General features: G+C 49.0%; 9 protein-coding genes across 9 annotated transcripts; 3 read left to right on the top strand and 6 right to left on the bottom strand.

Annotated features, from left to right (window-relative positions):
* Window positions 1-1,659: 1,659 nt before the first annotated feature.
* N7517_006017 (Glutamyl-tRNA synthetase class Ib archaeal/eukaryotic cytosolic) lies at window positions 1,660-4,382 on the bottom strand (the record flags this gene model as incomplete). The annotated part of the gene is made up of 12 exons (XM_056723747.1): window positions 1,660-1,850; window positions 1,901-2,416; window positions 2,469-3,019; window positions 3,062-3,185; window positions 3,306-3,321; window positions 3,374-3,422; window positions 3,471-3,514; window positions 3,575-3,660; window positions 3,724-3,844; window positions 3,895-3,966; window positions 4,030-4,195; window positions 4,273-4,382. 12 exons carry the CDS (start codon window positions 4,380-4,382, stop codon window positions 1,660-1,662), a joined length of 2,046 nt encoding a protein of 681 aa, XP_056579997.1.
* Window positions 4,383-4,889: 507 nt separating this feature from the next.
* N7517_006016 (uncharacterized protein) lies at window positions 4,890-6,280 on the bottom strand (the record flags this gene model as incomplete). Its single annotated transcript, XM_056723746.1, has 3 exons — window positions 4,890-5,296; window positions 5,360-5,665; window positions 5,728-6,280. Coding segments are annotated over 3 exons (1,266 nt in total), but the record flags the coding sequence as incomplete, so codon positions are not given.
* Window positions 6,281-6,869: 589 nt separating this feature from the next.
* On the bottom strand, window positions 6,870-7,433 carry N7517_006015 (carboxymuconolactone decarboxylase family protein; the record flags this gene model as incomplete). Its single annotated transcript, XM_056723745.1, has 1 exon — window positions 6,870-7,433. One exon carries the CDS (start codon window positions 7,431-7,433, stop codon window positions 6,870-6,872), a length of 564 nt encoding a protein of 187 aa, XP_056579995.1.
* A 704-nt stretch (window positions 7,434-8,137) lies between these two features.
* On the top strand, window positions 8,138-9,722 carry N7517_006014 (DUF5427 domain-containing protein MTC1; the record flags this gene model as incomplete). Its single annotated transcript, XM_056723744.1, has 2 exons — window positions 8,138-8,684; window positions 8,749-9,722. 2 exons carry the CDS (start codon window positions 8,138-8,140, stop codon window positions 9,720-9,722), a joined length of 1,521 nt encoding a protein of 506 aa, XP_056579994.1.
* Window positions 9,723-10,039: 317 nt separating this feature from the next.
* On the bottom strand, window positions 10,040-11,282 carry N7517_006013 (5'/3'-nucleotidase SurE; the record flags this gene model as incomplete). Its single annotated transcript, XM_056723743.1, has 3 exons — window positions 10,040-10,109; window positions 10,170-11,053; window positions 11,271-11,282. The coding sequence occupies 3 exons, from the start codon at window positions 11,280-11,282 to the stop codon at window positions 10,040-10,042; spliced, it is 966 nt and encodes a 321-aa protein (XP_056579993.1).
* Window positions 11,283-12,620: 1,338 nt separating this feature from the next.
* N7517_006012 (uncharacterized protein) lies at window positions 12,621-15,231 on the top strand (the record flags this gene model as incomplete). Its single annotated transcript, XM_056723742.1, has 5 exons — window positions 12,621-12,844; window positions 12,917-14,039; window positions 14,092-14,200; window positions 14,257-14,582; window positions 14,635-15,231. The coding sequence occupies 5 exons, from the start codon at window positions 12,621-12,623 to the stop codon at window positions 15,229-15,231; spliced, it is 2,379 nt and encodes a 792-aa protein (XP_056579992.1).
* A 470-nt stretch (window positions 15,232-15,701) lies between these two features.
* N7517_006011 (DUF2462 domain-containing protein) lies at window positions 15,702-16,232 on the bottom strand (the record flags this gene model as incomplete). Its single annotated transcript, XM_056723741.1, has 3 exons — window positions 15,702-15,881; window positions 16,002-16,083; window positions 16,183-16,232. 3 exons carry the CDS (start codon window positions 16,230-16,232, stop codon window positions 15,702-15,704), a joined length of 312 nt encoding a protein of 103 aa, XP_056579991.1.
* Window positions 16,233-18,930: 2,698 nt separating this feature from the next.
* N7517_006010 (uncharacterized protein) lies at window positions 18,931-19,875 on the bottom strand (the record flags this gene model as incomplete). The annotated part of the gene is made up of 2 exons (XM_056723740.1): window positions 18,931-18,951; window positions 19,024-19,875. 2 exons carry the CDS (start codon window positions 19,873-19,875, stop codon window positions 18,931-18,933), a joined length of 873 nt encoding a protein of 290 aa, XP_056579990.1.
* A 363-nt stretch (window positions 19,876-20,238) lies between these two features.
* On the top strand, window positions 20,239-22,406 carry N7517_006009 (putative GTPase NOG2; the record flags this gene model as incomplete). The annotated part of the gene is made up of 3 exons (XM_056723739.1): window positions 20,239-20,336; window positions 20,401-21,148; window positions 21,567-22,406. 3 exons carry the CDS (start codon window positions 20,239-20,241, stop codon window positions 22,404-22,406), a joined length of 1,686 nt encoding a protein of 561 aa, XP_056579989.1.
* Window positions 22,407-22,872: the final 466 nt, after the last annotated feature.

Raw genomic sequence — 22,872 nt, 5'->3', positions numbered from 1 at the left:
CGAACAACGGAAGTATGAAAGGAAGACATATAAACGAGTCCCGCTCTACCTGTTCCATGTCTTGGCACAGCAACCGGGGAAGCGGCGAGAAGTATAGCCGGGGCAGAAACATGCAGGGTGCAGATTTAATCTTCAATTCATCCTTAGAGCCATATCACGATTATTATTGCCAGCGTCTCTTAAAATTCCCTCGCCCAGATCTTACTATTGACGGGTTAGGCGTCCTCGTCTTACTCCCATTTTGACCTCTAGATGTGAGCGAGAAAAAAATGAAAGACCAAAAAAGAGAGCCCTCTCCCGGGTTCGAACCGGGGACCTCATCATGTCACATTGTATACGAGTGATACGCACTACCACTGTGCTAAAAGGGCTACTTGTGTGATATTTCCGGAGGTATCATGGTTTGTATTATTATTGCGAACCTAGCATTTTCGGTATATGGGGTACCACCTGGGCAGAGCTCTGGGGTTGCAAATGTATATCCCCATATTATATATATATATATTTTTTTTCTTATTATAGATTTAGAGGAGCTAAATCCCTGAGTTTCTGCAATGTAAACATTTGCTCTCTAAATGGGCTATATCAATGGTAGTGAAAGGGCCTTACAATGTTGTACAAGGAAATATATATAAAGTGCATAGGTGGGTCCCAAGCCCCATATTTCCTTAGAGCCCTAGTATAGAGATAGTCCTTATGATGTGGAACATATAATTTCAGAAGAAGAGGATGTCATCTAGGACTACACATAGTCTACTACTAAATTTCGAAGTTCATACTGACAGGGCCAACGTGGGATCACAAAGCAGCTCCGAGGAAAAGCACTAGCACTAAGGTAGAAAGTGCTGGAAAGTACCCGTAGGCCAGCGAAAAGAGCAGCAAATATCAAAAATAAGCATAATGGTAGTTACATACAAGGTGGCACAAAGTGCCTAGAGACATACGACATACGACATACTGCAGGGTCTATACATATTGCCCACAAGAATTGGAGCAGTGTCGTACAAAACCAGTGGTTATCGATAACTAAAACTCCAATGATGATTCGGTCTGCACTCAAGCGCCATGTTTGACATGCATGATACTAAGCGCCTGTACATCACCAAGATCTACACATAGAAAGATTCAGTCGATTTAAAACCTCCGTTGTTTATACACCCAGCCAATCAAATAAACAACGTTACTTTAGAAGTACAGTTCGAATTGAGGTTGTTTAGGCAAGGCTATCAGCTTGCTAAGTGTCATGCCAATTTCGCCGAGCTTTGTCCATGCCAGCGCATTCTAATATTGAATATGTAGCTAAGCACCGTCTCTAGGGGCTGAGTTCATATTGCTTCAATCTTTTAGACCAAGCTCAAACTCTTGACATAACAACGGTGACTTGCTCTTGAGTCCCCCTAAAGCAAACCACACCGTCTGCAACAGAGTATTTAACATCTTTTCTCAGAACTCAGATATTTGACCTAAGGTGGATTTTGACTCTATAGCAATCAAGAAACATGATTGGCTTTATTTAAGGCGCTTATATGCATAAGAAATTTGGAGTATATGTAGTATATTGTTGTTCCATTTCATCTAAGCTATCTTCTCCATTTCAATCACATCATATCTATGATTCATTCTCTCACACGCCTCGTCCGATTCCGATATCATTGAAATCTACTTCTGCTTTCCGGTGGGGATATTGAAGAAGACACCCGGGACACCAGGAGCAGGAGCCCGATCCACACGGTAGAAGCCCTTGCGATCGAACTGCAGGATATCGCCAGCATTGACCTCGGAGACATTGCAATCGGCCAGTCCACTCACACGGAACTCTGTGTTGAAGTTGAGAAACTCCTCGAGAGTGTCTTCCTTACTTAGCGAGTCCTTCGTGATCAGGTAGTCAAAGTTAACTAACTCGACGGGGACCAGATTTTGGCCCCCGTGGATAGCCAGGTCACCTCCTTCTCGGTTTTCTTCACGTCGCCGGCCATATGCAGCTCTAGTTCTAGATGCATCACTTTGCCGGTGGAACCATCGGTGGAGATTTTGCGCACAATTGCATTACCCCAGTTCATCAGCGTGATCTCCTCGTCCTGGTTGAAAGATTTGGCGTCAACTTGCTCTAGAACAATAGAAGAGGAGAAAGGAACAACTTTATCGCCGAGAGAGGTATTTTTGACATGCTTTGGCCGCGTCTTCGTGTATGAGTTAGCGGGACCACCAGTGACAGTCGCCTTAGCAATGGCCTTGGTTTCAATGGCCGTATAGCGAGGGGAAATCGGGTCGATGTACTTCTTGTTAGTGGCCCAAATCAAGTCCCAGTAAAATAGGGTCGCATTCTTAGACGGACCCTGCTTGAGAATAAATTCGCGAAGTGCTGGGATCGTCATACCACGACGGCGCATACCACGAATAGTGGGGAAACGAGGGTCTGAATGGTCGTTAGTACCAGCATATAAAGCCAAAGAAAACGGAACACTTACCATCCCACCCCCATACAACGCCTCTTTCCACGAGTGTGGTCAGCTTACGCTTAGACAATAGGGTACGGATGAAGTTCATGCGAGAAAAGTCCCAAACCTGCACAGTACGGAGGTTCAGAGTATCGAGCATCCACTGGTACTGCGGGCTGCGGTCTCTGTCACTGGTTCTAAGAGCATGGGCAACGCCCTCCATCGAATCCAGAATAGGACAAGCAAAGTCATACGTAGGATAGATAGCCCAGGCGTTACCTGTAGGGTGATGTGGAGATGGATTGCATCGGTAAATCACAGGGTCGCGGAGGCACTTGTTATCGTCATCGACGGAGATCTTAGCACGGATGCACCATCGTAGGCCCTCGGGAGTGCCCATCTTCATCTCCTCTAAATGAGCCAAGGACTCCTGGGGAGAGAGGTCACGACGCTGGCTAGGGATGCCATCCCGCCGCTGATGATTTATGGTCTCCTTGTCAGTGTCATCGGCATAAGCCTTTCCAGATTTAATAATCTGAAGACAATAGTCGTTGAGTTGATCAAAGTAGTCGCTGGCATAGCTGACTTTGTCGGGTTGAATGCCTGTGTATACCTGTTAGTACTTTCGATATTTGAAACGTAAAGGGGACGGATCCATCAATGCAAGATCCTCCAAAATGACATCTTGGAACTCCTGCTTCTCCTTCGATGGGTTGGTGTCGTCAAATCTAGAGATTGAGTAAGCCTCTATCATTGTCAGTTTATACCAGATAGACAAACCGAAGTATCAGAGTGGCTATACTTCTCATCTATTGAAAAGTGGTCGTTAGTAAGGCATAATTTCCGCAAGTAAGTCATAGAACGCACGGGCAAAGTAATCGTTCTAGACAAGTTTTAACGTTAGCCTGGGAGTCACTAAGAAAGAGGTGGAAAACAAACCAAAAGAGCGGAGCGGCTTTAGCATGTTCGATATGAAGGTATCCACTATAGACCAAGTTAGTAAAGAAATGTGCCAGCATAAAGGGAACGTACGAAGGCTCTGGCGGGAAACTGGTAACGACGCTATTCTCAGTATTCTTGAAAAACTCACATGATTAGCCATGAATATCATGAATTAGTCTCATCCGTATGTCTACCTTCAAGGTAACATCGTAGCTGGCACCCTCTCTGGATTTAGCAAGCTTCCTCTCGCGAGAAGCAGCATTCAAAGATTCAACAGCCGCTGTGGCCCAAGGGCACAGTTCCTCGAGGAGCTTGTACTAGCGGGTCAGGTTGACGAGAGTACCCCTCTTGAGAGTGGCGGCAGTGACACGGTTTCCGCGAAGGGCACCCCATAGTGCAATGTTCGGTGTTGAAAGAGAATAACCCGATAGGAAGGATCGGAAGAGCAGGTGGGTATCGAGACGCTTTATGGACATGTTAGATCAGTCTAATACTGCGTATAAATTTATCTAACCTGGAGGATCGGGTCGAGGGCCTTGAAGTCCAAGGTGTCAAATGAATCCAATCGAGAGATCCATTCATTCTCCTAGATGCAACATTTACATTAGAGCTTGGTAAATTATAAAGATTCGAGGAAGCGGTAGCTCACCACTCTAGCATTATTGCCCACAAGGAAAGGGAACTGCGCACACAGCTCCTGGATGAAAGGAATAGTGCCAGTAACAGTCTTGTCGCCTGCTTGAAACTGGATGATTGACTTCTCACCCTCAGTGAGCAGGGCAGTGTCATCCAAGCTGATCTTAACAATTGGGGATCTAAAAGATGGTTAGTCTGTATGTAGGCTCAAGTTCCCATCTATGGATAACTTGGGACCTCCCAGGGAGCTACTAACGGGCGGGCCTCGTTAATGGAGGACACAATTAAGACCACGGGTAGCAGCGCAGCCTGGCTGGCACGAGTGACTACGAAAAGATTGAATTGGATCATAGCGCACCGTTTCATGTGTAAAACTGAAAAGGGTGATCGGGAAGTGGGAGGGGGAGGGGGAGGGGATATAGTAGGTCCAGGGGTATTCGGCCCAGTTGAGTCACTAAGCCATTCCAAGGCTGCACTACCTTCAATGCTCACCATGCGCAAGCAAATATGGAATTACCTTTGATAAGCTCTATTCTTGAAAATCACTTGGTGGAGACCGTGAACTGAGGCTCAACTGTACCGTGTCCCACCAGAATCATCATCAGCAACCGCGGCCCAGACATCCCAAGCATAGTTCATTTACATCCGCCAATTTCAACCTGGCTTTTACTGCCTTGTAGGGTTTGCGAAGCTATGAATCATACGAGATCTCTTATAACTGTACTCTTGCATTCCAAAAATTTGGGTAGCCATATTGGAAGCATATATTTTGAAGAGTAGATTTGGATCCTGCATATGATGCTTATCCTTTTGTAGAACGCACCCCGTTCCGATTTTGGTAGTTGATGTCACTTTGCCAACAAGGAGTCAGAGCTAGATAGGTTCGTCGGGCGGCCACTTTGAAAGCATCACAGAACATATACCCAAATGTGCAGAGTCAATCCTCATGTCATCACCATCCAGGTCAAATCTCCATGCCTTTGCAACCCGACTATCTGGCCGATATTCGACACGAGATTGCCATTCCAACGTACTCGCGTTGGCGTGGTTCCGAAGTAAAAGAGCAAACCGGCAATAGCACTCCATACGAAAAACCATATGTTTCAAACAGGGCATACGTTGTGTTGCATAGCCCAGCGATATGAGAAGCCGGTGGAATTGCTCTTCATCCATCACTGATGTTCCGCCCCATCTCCGTTCGGAATCGCATATTCGGTCATTCCACTTGTCATTCTCGATTTCGGCTCGGTACTCCGGGGTGTGATTGGATGTCCACTTTCCTAGTTAGTTGTCTTGCTTTTAGTGGCTATAGAAATATCAACAGAACAAGATATATTCCTTACCAGAAGGAAGCCAGGGCGGCACATCCATGAATTCCAATATTTTCAAATAGGGCCAGTGCAAGGAGCCTATACTAGGCTGGGCTTCTTCATCCAAAGGGCACAGAAAGTCAAAGGGAAGAGTGGTTCTGTTCAACTTCAATTCCCGAAGATGAATGCTGAGATCTCGCAAATTGATAGTCATGCTATCAATCCCCGAAGGGATGACATTTAGTGCAGGCATACTATGTTTCCACGGGCCGTCCTCCGAGGCCCTATAATGGAACACTCTTAGGCTTTTAGGAATAATCCCGAGTAAGGAAGACAATGCTATCTAATTGTTAGTAAAGCATGCCTAGGCGAAAAGGCATGAAAAAATTGACATGGCTTACATGCTCGACGTCCTTGTATATACGGTAAGTAGTCCGGACGGATCCATTCGTTGAGATCCAGCTCCAGTTCAGTGATGGTTGGACAGTGTTGGATAATAGTCTCCACTGTCCCAGTCCAGATTTGATGATGCCGGTTTCTGTCGAGATCTCTGTTTAGGAAAGAGAGCTTATCAATACACGGAACGTGCGCTAGATATAGCTTGTGCATATTGTTGACAAAACACGCCCGATATGGGGGAACCGAGGTAGTATCTCCAGCTGCACTAGCGGTAGGACTGTGCCAAACATCTGGTTCCATTGTAGGCCACCTTTTGTGTCGAGATCCTCGAAGCCCTAGATGCAATCTGAGACGGCAAATCTGGTCCCACGATTGAAGCATTTGGAAAAGGTCAAACATAGCCGTCTGGAAAGCGAAATCATTGGCCTGCCTTAATTGGTTGCCTGTGCTAAACTTGCTATAGTTCCAGCTTTTACCAGTGGTCCAGTCTAATAGTTTGCAGGGGATGATAATGTTGTACTCCAAAGTTCGGATCCAAGTTCGCCGTATGGCACGTCTGCCGGATGTGAGTTTCTGAAAATGCGTCAGAGACATTCCACGTTGCCCATTGTCTTTATGATAACTGTCACTATAGATAGCGAGATTGGCAAATAACAAGGGCTCAAGGGCTGCCTGCCAATAGCGACACACATGAGTGCATGGAACCAAAGAAGCTCCATCAATTCGTAGAAAATTTGCGATTTCGTATAACAGTTCCAAGGGTAGTGTGTCTGCCATTATGCTGAGGGGTCAAAGCATAACACTGAATTAATTGAACCAGGGCGACCTCTCACAAAAGAAAGGAATCAACCCAAGAGCAGGAAATCCAAAGCAAAGAATTGAAGAGAAGAGAAGGAAGTTCTTAAAAGGTAGTGTACTTTATAATCCAAGGCTTGGCGGCACGTTCTGGATGTATCACATTCTGTTTCAAATGTGATAGATCACCACGAGTACTAGGCTAGAAGACTTCTCACCGCGCCTAATTATCGAGCTAGAGAGTCTAAATATTGACACATATACTTATCTCTTAACAAAAAAGGCAATAGCTCTTTTAAGCTAGTCTATTTTCAGTCTATTTTGCCGCGAGGCTTGTAACACCTACAGCTCAGTGCAGGTGGTTCTTCTCACCAACATCCAAAGCCACCAAAAAGCGACTAACACAATTATAAGCCGCAACCGTAGCGGTAATCTCAACAACCTCCCGTTCATTAAAGCACCCCTTCAACTCCGCAAAGACCTCATCGGGTACCGTAACCGTCTTGGTCATCGCATCGGTATACTTCAGCACAGCCCGTTGGTCATCAGTCAAGACTGACGACGCAGCCTCATTCGAGAAGTCCGCCTGTGCATCCCCAATGAACTTTAACCCCTCTGCGCTCAATCCACCTTCCTCAAGCAGAGGTGCATGTTGTTCCCACTCGAAGAGAGCGCCGTTGACCACTGCGACGCGGCAGATGGCCAATTCGCGGACGACGGTTGAGAGAGTGGTTCGGGTGCGGATTGCGCCAATAAATGAGTTCCAGCCTTCTGTAACTGGGTAGGAGTGTAGGAGGGCTAGGTCGAGGGGGAGGAGTGGGCCTGGGGCTCGGCGGGCTTGGACGCTTGCTAGGATCTTGGCTTCGTCTGGTGTGCTAGTTGCTGGAGGGTCTGCAACGTATGGGAGACGCATGGTGGATGGTATGAAAAGGTTGTAGGTGAGCGTAATTAGAAGTTGGTATGTTCAATGGGTGGATTTGAGTGGAATCTGGGGTCTGGGGTTTGTCAGTTGAGATGTGACTCAATGAGCTGTGCTTTGGAGCAGACAGCTGATTTCAATGAGAGGTAAGTATTCTGTACCTGATTCAAAGCTTGTAGCTTGAAAGATACTGTTCTTTCTTTTAGCGAAATCGGAACTGGGCTCTATATGGCCCCGGGGGAATGAGCAGCTATTTATCGGTAACCCCGCGCGGCCGGGGGTCCATAGCGGATACAGTCAAAGCCGCGGTAATCGGGTTTGCGCTTCCGAGTTGCTTCCGCGGGATTTGGTTTGATTTTGCTTGAAAATCTAGGTATGAGCGTGTGAAGAGAAGAAGAGAAGAAGTGAAGATAATTGATATTGTATACTAGGGTCCTGTGTACAGTGCGGGGTGACACATTTAAATCCAAGACTGTCGAGGTAGTCCAACATCCAATAGGTCTAAGGCTTATATCTTGTCTAGGAATTGAATGAAATACACAAATTAATAGCTTTCTCTTCAATACTCTTCCAGATGAGTTATAAGTAAATTTGACTTTCCTGCAGTCAGTGCTGTTGGTCTTGGCACATGATCTCCACAAGTTTAGAAGCTCCCAATGTGTCGTCACCTCTCCTGAACATTGTTCCCCCAAACAAACATGCCTCCAAAGGCCCCCAAACCCACCAGTGACGAGCTTTTAGCTCAGTTTGACGACCTCGGCCTTGACAAATCCGGCAACAAAACATCTAAAGCTATTGTTGCATCCGAAAATGCCAAGGGCGGGCAGGAAGACATCCTGGCTGAGCTGGACCACCTAGCCACACAGCGTCCAGCCAGTGGACCAGGTACGCCGCGCCTATCTGCCGATAAACCTAGATCATCTACACGATCTCCCCGCCCAAGCGCGACCATCGACCGACCGACCGAGGACAAAGCGCCTGTCCGCCAGTCTGAGGATACGGGCCGGTCTTCACGCGCAGAAACAAAGCCGGAACAGCCCAAGGCTGAGCCTGAGAATGTCCCCGCACAGCAATCACCTGAAGAGGGTGCCGGCTGGTGGGGTGGATGGTCGGGAGGGCTGTTCGCAACGGCCACCGCGGCTATGAAGCAGGCCGAGGCGGCTGTCAAAGAAATTCAGAATAACGAGGAGGCCCAGAAGTGGGCTCAGCAGGTCAAGGGCAATGTTGGAGCTCTTCGCGATCTTGGTATAGATTCTCCTACTCAAAATATGCTATCCTACATGCAGACAGAGCTAACTGGCACATGCAGGCGGCGAGCTTCGAAACAGGGCAATCCCGACATTCACCAATCTCATCCACACCCTCGCTCCTCCTATTTCTTCGCATGAACGTCTACAAATCCACGTGACTCATGATATGTCTGGCTACCCGGGCATCGACCCGCTAGTCTATGCGGTATTCTCGCGAGTGATGTCCCAAGTCGAGGGTGGGGACTTGTTGGTGATCCAGCGGGGTCAGGAGTCATCCCCGAAGCGCGGGCTCGATGTTACCAGCTACATGAGCAGTGCCGGCTGGAATGACGGGCCCTGGTGGCGGACGGTCACACCTGGACAACCGCGGACCATCTCTTCCGTGCGAGGCACCGTGGAAGGCTCCAAGCTCGCTCGAGCCAGCGCCGAGTCCTACGCTAACGAGTACTTCTCGTCTCGTGGCGGAGTTGAAGAGGCCGCGAAACACGCTTCAGAAGTCCTGAGTGAATCGAACCCGGTCCGCAGCAGCGATATCTTCTTGGCTATTCAGGCTATCAGCCAGACTACTTCCAAGGACCTCTTCCAGGCGGGCGCTACGGGCGAACCGGCTACAGAAGGAGCTGTGGAAGCTGATACGCAAGAAGAGGAGATATCCTTCGCGCTGTACCTCCACGACCCCATCCATGGCATTGCATTCCACGCCATCTCTCAGAGTATCCCGCAGACATGGATTGAATGGCTCGATGCTTCGGTCCCAGCTGCTGAGAACCCCGACGCCGAGGATGCGAACGCTCAGCGTGTTGTGGTGCCCGAAGCCATCGCCGAGGTCATCGAAAGTGGAGGTGTCGACCCTCGCGAGTGGGTTTCAGAGTGGATTGAGGAAACTCTCTCACTGACCGCTGGTATTATCGCGCAGCGATACGTCGCTCGACGGATGGGTGTCGGTGAGGGAGGTGTCAGCAAGGGCAAGATGCGGGCTGAGCAGGTGTCGACTGTGGATAGTGGCGCAGGCGAAGCTGCGCGCGCGCTCTAGGACCATTGTGATCTTTTATACCGAGCTCAAGAGCTGACGCTCTTATTTCAGCATCTCCTGTCGTTTATATGATACACCTGCACTAGCTTTTCTCTTTCTCTTTCTAGGTTATTTCAGTTGTTACGCCAGGCTGTCTGGCAGCGAGAATAACAGTAAATGACTATTAAATCACTTGCAAAAAAAGAAAATCATGTATGCAATTCCCGTATATGTACAAAACGGACCGTTCTCCCTATATATCACCATATTATGCATTTTCGAAAACCATTGCGGGTATCGTAGTCTCATCCAAAGCATTCAGAGTCTGTTCAAGAACTTCAACAATCAAGGTTCAGCGGTCCTTCAAGACCGGGAACATGCCAGAAATTGGCTCGGAGGGCAGTCACACTAGACACAGCATTAGCATATATTTGGTTCCAGCAGCGCAAAAAGAAACCAATCTCTTACCTAGTCGACCCATTGAGCACAGTATGAGCATCAGTGCCCACCTCACTCTCCTGCAACGTCTTCTTCATATCCGACAAATCAGCAGACCACTTAAACTGACGCTGCCTGGAAGACGCAGGGGTATGTCCATTAACAGCCGTGCCATTCGTGCCATTCGTGCCATTCGTCTCGCCATTGACATGAACACCATTCACACCATTCACACCATTAACCTTCTTCCCCGTCCCCTGTTCAGCATACAAACACCCCCTGGACCAATAATACGGCAACGTGCGCGTATACAATACCGGCCTCTCCTCAACATCAAGACACATGGGAATATTGATATTATAAAGCTCGACCCGGTCATCCCAATTCTCATAAAGATGCCGCACAACCCTAACAGCCAGTCTCGCCGCGGCGGCAATAACATCATCGGCCTGCGGGTCCTTGCTACCAAACGAGATGGCAATACTGCGCTTCCCACAGAACACAGCCTCCAACGCACCGCCTACCGTCCCCGAGGACAGGTTGTAGATGGTGGAGGCATTACGGCCGTGATTCGGGCCCGAGATGACGAGGTCGATGGGTGCGCGCTCGCTGAACAGATTGTATAGACCTAGTTGCGCGCAACTGGCTGGTGTGCCGTTGCGGATCACCACCCAGTCATTTTCCGGGTCTGGGGATTCGAAACTCGTGTCCCAGCTGCCGTCGGCGTGGAAGGCGTCTGGGTGGACGTAGCTGGCTGTTAGGGAGGCCTCGATTAGGTGGGCTTTGCCGATCCAGGAGCGTGAGGCTGCGGGGATTGCTACGGAGACTTGGTGGCCGTTTGCTTCGAGGGTGTTGATCAGCGGTCGAAGGTATGGTGAGAGCTTGGTGCTTGGCGGACCATCATCGTTGACTACCTATTTTGGATTGTTAGCTTATTTGCCCTTTTTTTTTTTTGCTTTTTTATATTTACGTTGCGCAACGTGCTGGGATAAAAAGATAGAAGAATGTGGATGTCATGTGGCAATGTGCCGAGGAAATATGGATCTATAAAGTCGATCCTTGCAGGAAATGGCGTTTACAGTTTCCAGGATAAGGGAAAAAGAAAGGAAATTTGCCCATGACCTCACTTACCAGGATGTGCATATCGGGCGGGATTAAGCAGCGCCAAGGGCGTTATGTGTGAATATTTGAGATTCGATCTGGATCTTGATTTTCGGTGAAGGTTCCCCGGCGGTTCGAACGGTTTTTTTTTTTGAGATTCTTTTCTGAATTTTTTTTTTGTATAAGAGAATCAGAAACATCAAGAAAGAAATATTCTGCACCCCCGGAAATATTCGGGGTGCAGGACACTTATACCTGGGGGGAAATCAGGGTAAGGAATGAGCCATTGGCCACACCGAATTACACACCGGGGCATTGGGGGAGGTCCTTCAGGCTGCGGGGACGGCAATGGTAGGGCCGAATTCAGCTTGCGGTGAACCGATTCGGTTTTCTCTCGGCATGCTGAGCATGTGCTATTATTTGATATAGTGGAAGGATCCCTATAATATGTACTATATAAGCCGTGGAGGGCGAAATCATGTAGGATGTAAATAGTTCATTGTCTATACTAACTAGATCTACTAGTCTAACTATAGTCATTCATATGCCAAGTAGTACTTGACACCTAAGTACGTGATATATTATCCCTATACATATGTTTAGGGATAGATATACAGATATAATAACTCATATAATCTACAACACGTTCTATACCTATAAGGGCTTATACTTCTAAGCCCTTTAACTATAGAAGTTTAAAAGATGATGTAATCAATGCTGCAACGTACACGGTAGAACAAGGTCTGGACAGAAAATCTGCAGTGGAAAATTCTATGCGCGCTTGGCACGGCTTGGGGTTTCACAGGTACTTTGGACTTGAGAACTCCGTACTCCTTTTATTTTACGCTCTCATGTTCCTAGACCATTTACAGGCGCGCGGAGTTTCTCTGACATTATCTCCAAAGCTCCTCTCGTAAAAGAGATCGACACAGTTATATACTCTCCCTCTCATAGTAGTGTAAATAGGGTATATAGTGCTTGATACTTCTTATAATTCCCATAATTCCTATATTTCCTAGAATTATCTATATTCAATTCACAATTATTAAATCGCCGACTCGAAATCTATTAAATCATATGTTGTACTCCGTACGGAGGACGGACATCCCAAAGTGGTCTGTGCCAACAACACGCTAGAGACGATCGCAGAAAATCTTGAGGTGGGGAATCCCGTCAGCCCTTCAACAAATCCTCTGGCCCCTCAACCCTCTCCTCTTCAACATATCCATTCGAGATAAACACTTCGACCAATCTTCGCCCCCCTTACCTACGACACTCCATTCTGTCACCCCGCCCGTACCTGCAAAGTCTCAAAAAGCAAGTCTTTTTGGGATCTTTGCTCAACTAGGTCGTCGCCGCAACCTTACCCTCTCATCCTGTATGGACTGTGGAAGTACTGGGACCGCTGCGGGGATCGACCCCAAAATCTTAGACAACTGGCAAACGGAAGGCGCCTTTTCTGTCGCCTCATGGGAACATCTGGGTTACGACCAACCCCCCGAGTGGGACACCAGCCAGGAATCGAGCCAATGTGATGCGGATATCGCGGACTTGGGCACATTCCATGGCCCATTGACCGGTGAATACCGTCGTCTGGAGAACAGGTCCGAATCCACCCCCTGACGCGAGCCCGCCAAGTGCGATGTTGATGTGGGCTGACATTTGTTTTGTTGCAGAAAGCACGATGTAGCATCCGAGAACATGAGCTACCCCGATGGCTTCATTGAGGGTACTGGCAGTGGCACTCTCAGCCCCAAGACCATCCCATCTTCCGCCGATGAGAATTTCCATTCCGACGAGGCTTGGCCACACTTTCAACTGTACAACTCAGTCAGCATGCCGATGGACGCGTCTCTTCTCTACCCTTACGCGAAAGGACCGAGCAACGCGAATGGCGCCGTCATTGTCGATGATCTTGGGGAGATGCCTCACGGTGGTTTCTCGGATGCCCCGGTCGAGGGTATCATGTCGTTCCAGCAGATTCCGCAGTCCTTCCCCATGATCCCCGAGCAGTGGACTGAAATTCAACATGGTATTCCCGTGGACAATATGCCTCCGCCGCAAGAGTCCATGCCACTCTCCTTGGACGCACAGGAAAGCCCCAAGGATCACTCCCTAGGGTTCCAGACTTCTATCAGATCGCTGGAATCGCGATGGCTCAATAGTTTGGAATCCCAACTGCCCACCCAACAGATCACGCCGGTCTCTCAAGCTACTAGCCCCCGAAATGTTCCAATGGGACAGGAGTTCCAATTCAAATCTGAAAACTCCTCGGTGTCGGGCGATATGTCGGGAATATACGAGTGCTCCTACTCCGCCACTAGCGACGAAGCGCCGGCATTTGCGGACCGCCAGTTGGAAGACGACGATGTCCAGTGGAAGACCTCACCACATGAATCCAGTTCACCGGAGGGGTCGCAGCCTGCATTCAAGACCACTGCCTTCATGGTGAGTGAGACCCCCGCGGAGCCTCTAGTCTCCACTGTTGCTTCAAGGTCGAGGGCTTCGTCGACTGCTGGCCAGCGTGCCGGTCGACCCGCACCACTTGCCATGCAGTCCTCGGCTACAATTAAGAAGCGCAAGGCCAGAAACCCTGCCTCACTGGATCAAGGCATCGCAAGGCCCTTGCAAATTGTCCAGGAGGATGGCCAAGGCGGCTCCATCGCGTCTGCGGACTTTGTCTCGCCCCCACGCGGCGCTCGTCGCAAGGGCCCATTGAGTATGGTTGGGCGGGCCAATGCAGGTCTGCGCAGAAAAAACAAGGATACTTGTGTTCAGTGTCGACTGAACAAGCGCAAGGTAAGCATTCCCATCTAAATTCTATATTTTCATAAAGCTAACGTGTTTGCAGTGTGACGGAAGCGCCCCCTGCGATGCTTGTCGCCCCACACTTCATGAGCAACCATGCGCTCGTGCATGCTTCTCTAGTATTGTCGAGTTTGGAACCTGCAACTACATTTGTAAGCATCGATCAAACCTCCCCTATGGATTGTTCAAATTGACTAACCCTATCTAGCTCAACGAGCTGTTAACCACCCCACGATGGATGGTTCCAACCGAGTCCGGATGGAGATTCCATCTGAATTTGACCTCAGTCAACTCTTGTCTTTGCTCGCCGAGCGCCAGGGGCGGTTCAACATCCGCGCTAGCCAGGCCTGGGGCTCTCTCTACGTCCTCGACCTGGGAGAGACCTACAAGTTCCTGAAAGCCCTGAGCGAGTACAACGGCAACTCGAAGTCCACTTTCCTAGAGTTCATCGACCGACGTATTGTCGACTCGAAGGACAAGTCCAAGAACTGGCTGTCCTGCGTTGCCGACTGCGACCCAATGAACCAAGCCTACGTAAGTGTCCACTGTCCCACATGACGAGAGCATAAAAGCTAACCACCCTCAGACCCTCCTCTCCCAGTGGAACAACATGCCCAGCCGCGCCAAATACAGCTTCGTGTCCCTCGACCCAGCAGTTGAAGAACGAACAATGGACATCAACAGCCCAGAAGACCGACGCGAGATCCTCCTCGCAGCGCAACTCTCCCGAATATTCTGCCGCATGCTCGAAGTCGAGGGCTTCCGCAAGCTCGAGCGCGACTTCTACAACATAAAGTGGAAGCAGATCTCACACGAGACGCACGTACGCTTCCTCGGCGAACTCGGCCACATCCTGCTAACGCTGCGATGGCGCGTGAGCTGGTGGAAGCGGCTCGGCGACGGTGGCCAGAACCCCGATCCCACATCGCAGCACTACATTGACCGTGTCGAGCTGCTCTGCCGCATCCTCTACGTCTACTACACATGCGTGCTGGCGAAGCTGCCCTCGTGGTCGGCGGCCGATGTCCCCAAGGGCATCTGGTCGACGTATGCGGACTCGGAGAATGCCGTCTGGGATGATTTCCCTTCGGACTCCAGTGATGGTGGCTTCAATGGTTGGATGGATCGTGGCCGGGACCTGATTGAGCAGGCTGGTGTTCCGAGCCGCATCTCGAAGTTCTGAGACTGGGATGGCAGACTTTGTCTGCGAATATGGTTTGGATGGTAATGGCATTGGAGTTGGAATTATAGATACCCTTTATTTTGTTTCGTTTATTTCCTTTTCTTCGAGATCTCTTCGTTTCTCTTGTTTCTATTGGATGCATCATGACTTTTACATACAAGATCTGCCTTATGATTTGATGATTTCGCGCATGTTATATTCTACTCAGTTGATTTTCCCAAGATTTGTACATGGAATTATTATTTATCAACATATATATACACTGCCTCTCTTCTTTACTTCATCTCGCATCCATCTTATACTACCTACATGTACCTACTAGTGCCCTCTTATGTATGCATAGATATCAAACAAAAGACAATAGAAACTGGGTATCGATTTCATGCACTCATATAACGAGCTCTAGATAGACGAACTGCAAACAAGATCGAATCAAACAAAAAAAAACATCTCCATTAAATCCCCGCACTTCAAGTCGCCTTCTTGGGTCCAGACTTCAAAGTCTCCTTGCGAGCCAAAGTACCATCCTTACGAGCAGCATTACGCTCCTTCTGCAGACGGTCCTTCTTTCCACCAGCCAACAGCTCGAGATGGCCTGCCTTTGTCGCCAGACTGCGTTCTGTCATTGAGACGAGACCGGATGTGAGTTGCTAAAGAGCGGTGTGTTAGTGGTTGTTCTTTTTGAGCTTGTATTGTTTTATTCCCGTGCTTGTATCGAAGGCACAGATTGCGGTCTGCATCGAGAAAACCGGAAGCGAATTGGTGCATACCTTGGTCAGTTTCTTCTGCTTGATCAGGCCGGCTTTCTTGGGCGCGACGGAGCGGACACCAGGTCTGGTTGTCTTGGCGGGCCTAGTGAGGGGGTGTGTTAGTTAATTGTTCAATTGTTCCTGTGTGGGTGGATAGGACTGTGACTGTCGCCTGTGGTTTTGTGTCTGGAGTGGCACTTACTTCCTGCCTGGGCCGCTGGGACCGTTTTTCTTCAATGATCCCTGCACCATGGTTGTGTTGGGGTGAGGTAGGTTGGAGAGGGTTGGTATGTAGATGGACACAAGAGGAAGAGATGGGCAAATTTTGTAAAGTAGCACTGCCAGCAGCACGAAGTGATTCTGGGCTTCTGTTTCTTTTTTCGGCGGTGGGTTGCCGGAGGGAAAATTGCTTATCGGCTTATCTGGATCACGTGCAGTATGGGCCTGGGGCATTTATGTTCCGGTCCGAAGTATACACCTGGCGGAATATAATCTGGAGATGATGAAGTTGAAAATAAAGATGGAAGACGAGGATTATTATGAGAATGAATGGAGCAAAAAAAAAGAGGGTATTTATTAAGAGCGGTCTCGACGGATCGAACCGGAACAGTCAGATAGTGGAATATCTTGGGCACTTCCCTCGTGGTACACATTGTCATGTCATCACTAGGCCACCTGCTGTTGTTAGTAGATAATAGGTTACACTTCATTTTCTCTCGCGCTTGGAAACCTTGCGTTGGTCTTTTTCTGTGCGCCAAAGGGCCTTGGTGGGCATGATTTGTATCTTAGGCCTATGCGTATACAGGGGAATACGATGGGATTATTTTCGTACCTTTTAATTCATCCCTAGGGTAGTATAAGATGCGTGGTAGATACATATGGTGATACTGCCATGATGGTTGGGTGGTTGCTTTAGGCCAGGACTGCATGTTTGTTTCCAACCTTGGAAGTCTTTCATCATTGATACAGGATCAACACACAATTTGATCTAAGTTCATCCATTTGTCAATCAACATGCCTACCTATATAGCCCTGGAGATTCCATCGCATTTGTCACAAATCAAAACCATCAGTTAGTACCGCACTCCCTTGTCTGATCAACATGTCTGCTAACTTATATTTTGTTAGCTACACCCACTACAAGCTGTTACCCAGCCGCCAGCGAGAACACACATCTCCCACGGTTGAGGTTTGACAATGAGGCCATCAGAGAAGCAGGCCAGAAAGGGCCAACTCATATTCCCCCGACTGAGACCGCTATCAACAATGCAATCAGGTTGAACCCCCAGCGAAAGACATCGGTTGTCTGGTTCCGAGTCCCTTATACTTCAAAGACTTCCAAGCGTATATATAATTTTCTATTAGGTTGCATCACATATTGTCCCAACTGATGGTTGCCAGTGAGTGTGACCGATGTCAAGGCCCGCTTCCATTGACCGTGGATGTTATTCCATGCCAGAATTGTACAACAAGAACCAGACTAATTGAGAGGCAAGGCTCTTACCTTTATCAAGATACCAGCGCCGGACAATTCGAGTTCTGCCAACACAAGCCAGTCAAGTCACAGCCATGATAGTTCACTCACCTGCAATAGTAGCTAAGAAATTCTCACAGTACCGGATGTCGGATCCTCAAGATATCCCGATACCCCATGCCCAAGAAACCCAGTCATCGCATTTCCAACAAGAAATGGTCCACTCACACGCCATTGATCCGAGTAAATTGATAAACATGACAACTGCGGCAACAGCCCGCAGCGGCGCAATGAGCCTTGAAAAAGCCCATGCTCCTTTCTAGGATGATCGGCAGGAAGTATGCAATCGAGTAGGTGGCTATGGTGGCTATGGTGGTCAACATGAATAGGATGGTGTATGCCCGAGAGAAAGGCTTGGGCCCGATCTTGCAAATTGGGGATCTGGAAGATCGTGTATGTGATGAAGAATACCAGCGAGGTGATACTGTAGTCATTATTGAATTGGTTCAAATCATCCTGAATTCTGGAGTCAGCTGAATGTAGTATAGACAGAGAATCAGATTGGCAAGTCTGCATTGTACTTATCCCGAAAAAAAAGCCAGCAGATGTGATAAGCCCGTACCTTCCTAATCTGAGGTGCCTTCCTATTCGGGAACATCGTCACCTACCCCAGTTCCCCCATCGCCTTAAGGCACTGGGGTATAAATACCTGCCCCCTCCCACTTTTTCTTCTTTCTTCTTTCTTCTTTCTTCTTTCTCCTTTCTCTTCTCTCAACAGTTCAGTCTCACGTCCAATGATTTATTGAGGGCACTGATTGGATCTTTGACGCGGTCCAGGTTAGGCTGAAACTAGATTGAGACCACCCGTCCTATCTAATGGCACGAAGCATGTCGGTGGTACACCTTCGGGTAGTGCCCAACATCGACCGCTGTGGATACAGACTGTACTTTCTTGGGTTCTCCATCGACCATTCAGGAGCTGAACACCGTGCTCTTTGAGCCAATCTTTTGTTCTTTTCACAGAGATAGCTCTCTATTGTCCGAGGAATTATCTGAGGACCTTTTCTTTCTTTAAGGTCCCTTGTTATGATTCTACTTCTATTGTTGTCTTCTTATATGCGTCCACTATGTTATTGTCTCTTGTCTCTTGTTCATTCCTAGTCATACTAAGATACATCAATGTCCATGTTCATATTTAACATTTCTTCGTCATTATTTATTATTTGGGATTCAAGGCCTAGAGTAGCACACAATCTGAAGCCAAGCTAAACAATGCCACACCGAAGATCCTTTTGAAGAAGTGCAACATTGAGGCCCTATAAGACTTCCGTATGTGGTATCCATCTCGCCAGGTGAGACTCGGGTGATTCTTGCTTTGATGTAATCTCGCTGTTGAGTTGTCTTCACTCTTAGACGAACCTTACTCGCGCTGCCATTAAAGCGCAGCGGGAACTCGACGTGAAAAATGGAAGGATCTCAAAGGATCTCTTGATTGAGCTTTGAAGTGTGATAGCTTAATAGATATTGTACATGATGCCAAAAAAAAAAACGATTACTCTCGCATCTTACCTCCAGTAAGTGCCTCGCCAAGTTTCTTGACACGGTCCTGAGAGACATCCCAGCGAACAGCCTCGTTGGAGCGGGTCTTGTTGGCAAGGTTGTACACAGTTGGGGGGTACCCAGGTTCCAGATGTTCTCGCCGGGCTGGTGGTCGTTGCGCCACGCCTGGTTCTCGCCCTCGGGGAATACCCGGTCAATTTCAGCAGCGAGCTGCTCCTCAGTTGTAATGAAAGTGCGAGCATTAACATACAACGACTGGAGGTGCTCCTTCCGCTCAGCCTCTTTCTGTGCCTGCTTGGCCTCCAGACGTGCCCGAGAGAGCGCAAGGCGTTCCTCGCGGTTGGGGTCGGGGTAAACTGGCTGTTTGTGAGGCATCATGGCCTCGATAACCGATGGCCGAGTGAGACGCTCGTCCTCACGCTCAGGTTGCTGAAGAATGCGGTCCCGCCGGTTCTGACTCTCCAGACTGCGGCTGAAAATCTTGGAATCTGCGGACCGTTTGCGCGAGTACAGGTCTCGCAGACCGTCCCGTAGGTTCTGTCTCCGCAGATCGGCCATCTTGTGCTTCCATTCCTGCTTCTCGGGGTTGCTGCTCTTGAGGCTCACTACGCGTTCCGACTTGGGGAGTTGTGTGGCTGCATTGAGGTATTGTATCCGGGGCTTGTCCGCTCGGCGGGCCGGGAAGAGCTCGCGAGGCACGGGTAGTGTACCCCTGACATGAGGCTTGCGGGGGTTGGTGGGCTGGATAATCTTCGGCACATCGATGAAGTGAGGGGATTCTGGTCCGACTCGAAGGTTGGAGGAGGAAGCAAATCCACGGACCTGCACAGTGGCAGTCCGGCTATTGCGGAGGACAGACATGCGGCGCAATTCAACCCTGTCACTCCGGGGAGTGATAAAACAGACAGGGGATTGTTGCAAAGTAAATTATTGAATCAAAGGCCAATGACACGACCTTCAATTAAGCCGGGATGTAGCCTGAGGTTGATTACTGTATAATAGGGAGGATACGCGGTCGAGCAAGTCGGAAGAAACAAGAAGCGATTTTCCCTTGGTCCGTGCACGGCAATGTCTTGGCGCCAAAAAAAATAATTCCTTCGCCGCCTTTTATTTTTCTTCTTCTTCTCTTTGCACTCTGCCAATCTTCGTGTTTGGTCTTGCCTTCGATTTTTTTTTCGTCAGGCACTTATTTCTCCTTTCACATTTCAACCCACAACCGCTATCATGGGTACAGGAAAGAAGGAGGCCGCTCGTAAAGTGCGGCAGGGGAAGCCCAACGATGGCATGGCCAATGTCAAGACCAAAGGTGAAAATTTTTACCGGTATGTTCAGCCTCAGCCAAAACCCCTATTATCCTCGAATAATCAATACTGACTTGCCTCCCAGCGATGCCAAGAAAATTAAGACCTTGAACATGTTCAAGGATGGCACGCCTCGCCGCAACGCACAGGGTGATATCACAGTCGCCGCGAGTTATCAATCCAAAGAGTTGCCGACAGCCCGTATCGAGCCAAATCGTAAATGGTTTGCTAACTCCCGTGTTATCTCACAAGAGGCTCTGACCTCGTTCCGTGACGCTGTTGCTGAGCGTGCCGCCGACCCGTACCAAGTTCTTCTCAAGACCAACAAGCTCCCCATGAGCTTGATTCGGGACAATGATAAGGTCAACGGTCTGAAGCAGCACCAGGCTAAGATGGCCATTGAGACTTCTCCTTTCAATGATACATTCGGCCCCAAGGCTCAGCGCAAGCGCGTCAAGCTTGGTGTGTCGTCCCTCGAAGACCTCGCTGGCGAGACAGCCAAGTTGCAGGACACCTACATTGAGAAGAATGATGAGGGAACCCACGCTGATGGAAGTGCGATTGTTCGCGGTGATGATACTGCCGCGGTCGAAGACTTGGGTCTACTCACTACCTCCCGTGAATCTGTCTTCTCCAAGGGACAGAGTAAGCGTATCTGGAACGAACTTTACAAGGTTATCGATTCTTCCGATGTCATCATTCATGTCCTGGATTCCCGTGATCCCGAGGGTACTCGTTGCAGAAGTGTTGAGAAATACGTTCGCGAAGAGGCACCACACAAGCACTTGATCTTCGTTCTGAACAAGTGCGATCTCGTCCCCACTGGCGTTGCTGTAAGTTTCACCGTTTCCCCTTTGCTGTCCCATTTCATCACCCCGTTATTGCTTTTATTGCTTTGCTGCGTTTTTCTGTTATCCCCCCGTTCCATCGCTAAGTCAAGGCCTCTTCCTGCGACTTCGGTCGTGCACAACTCCGGTCGTGCTTGTTTCAATGGAATTCCGTCTGTTACAGCTTTGGTATATTAACACTGGCCCGCACCGAATTTCGTTATGAACCTAGGTTGACTTGCTTTCGTCTTGAAGGCCTGTCGCAAGGGCCAGCTGTGTTTTGTTTTTGAGTAGAAGTCTGCTTCTGCCTTTTTTTTTGGTGGCATTGTAGCAGAATTCTTAGTAACATCCCACACATTTCTGCCTTTACACAATGTTTCATTCATTGCTGGTGACTGATTGCTAACTTTGCATCTTTGACTAGGCCGCTTGGGTTCGTCATCTTTCTAAGGACTACCCTTGTCTTGCTTTCCATGCCAATATCAACAACTCTTTCGGTAAGGGTTCTTTGATCTCGCTGCTTCGCCAGTTCTCGTCCCTTCACTCCGACCGCAAGCAAGTGTCTGTTGGCTTGATCGGCTACCCCAACACGGGCAAGTCTTCTATCATCAACACTCTCCGAGCCAAGAAGGTGTGCACAGTTGCTCCCATTCCAGGTGAAACCAAGGTGTGGCAGTATATCACCCTGATGAAGAGAATCTACCTCATCGATTGTCCTGGTGTGGTTCCTCCCAACGCCAACGACACCGAGGAGGACATCCTTCTCCGTGGAGTCTGCAGAGTAGAGAACGTTCACAACCCAGAGCAATACATTCCGGCTGTTCTTCGCCGTGTCTTGCCCCGTCACCTTGAGCGTACCTACGGTATCAAGCACCAGGAGGATTACCTCGACTGGCTCGCGCTTCTTGCTCGCCAGGGTGGTCGTCTCCTCAAGGGAGGTGAAGCCGATCTGGATGGTGTCGCCAAGATGGTTATCAACGATTTCCTTCGTGGAAAGATCCCTTGGTACACACCCCCACCCAAGGGTACCGGCAAGGGCGAGAAGGGAGAGAAGGACCAGGCGGGTGTCATGGGCCGTGAAGGTGCACTCGGCGAGATGCCCCGAAAGCGCAAGTTGGATGAAAACAACGAGCCTGCTGCCAAGGAAGCCGAGGCTGAGGCCGAGTCAGAGTCTGCCCAGGACGAGACCGTCGACCCCGCGGACAGCGATGACGATTCGATCGCCAACTTGGAGGTCAGCGACGTGGAGAGTGGCGAGGAGTGATTGATCTCTCGGCGTTTTCTACGACACGAGTGTCATTCCTATTCCTGTCCCGCCCCGCGAAAGACGAATAGTCTATCGCCATGAGATCGGTTATGCTAGCTCTTGAAACAGAGCTTCTAGCCGGGTCATTCCTCCCCATTTCCGCATTGAGCGGACTTGGCTCTCCACAAGGCATCTGACATGTGTTTTATCGCACATAAGTCTGAAGCCTGCCCTGCGACATGTCGCCCAGGCCTGAAGAGTGCCTGTAATACAAAAGCCGCGTCAATCGTGAGCATCCCAGTACATAATTTGTACCACCCTAGGCGTTTTGGTGTTTTCCCGTCACCAGCTCCAACTCAGATACCCGATTCGATGAGGAATCAAAATGAATGAAAATTATTTCCACTTAAACCATCTTCTGAGTAATTATAATTGGTATCTTCGTACATGTTGCTCTATAATCCAATCTTGCCACCCGATAGTA

The sequence above is a fragment of the Penicillium concentricum genome (assembly GCF_028827145.1).
Source record: "Penicillium concentricum strain IBT 3081 chromosome Unknown utg000002l_segment0_segment0, whole genome shotgun sequence".
Lineage (NCBI taxonomy): Eukaryota > Fungi > Ascomycota > Eurotiomycetes > Eurotiales > Aspergillaceae > Penicillium > Penicillium concentricum.
The sequence above is the reverse complement of the archived record's forward strand: the minus strand, read 5'-3'. Positions and strand labels throughout refer to the sequence as shown.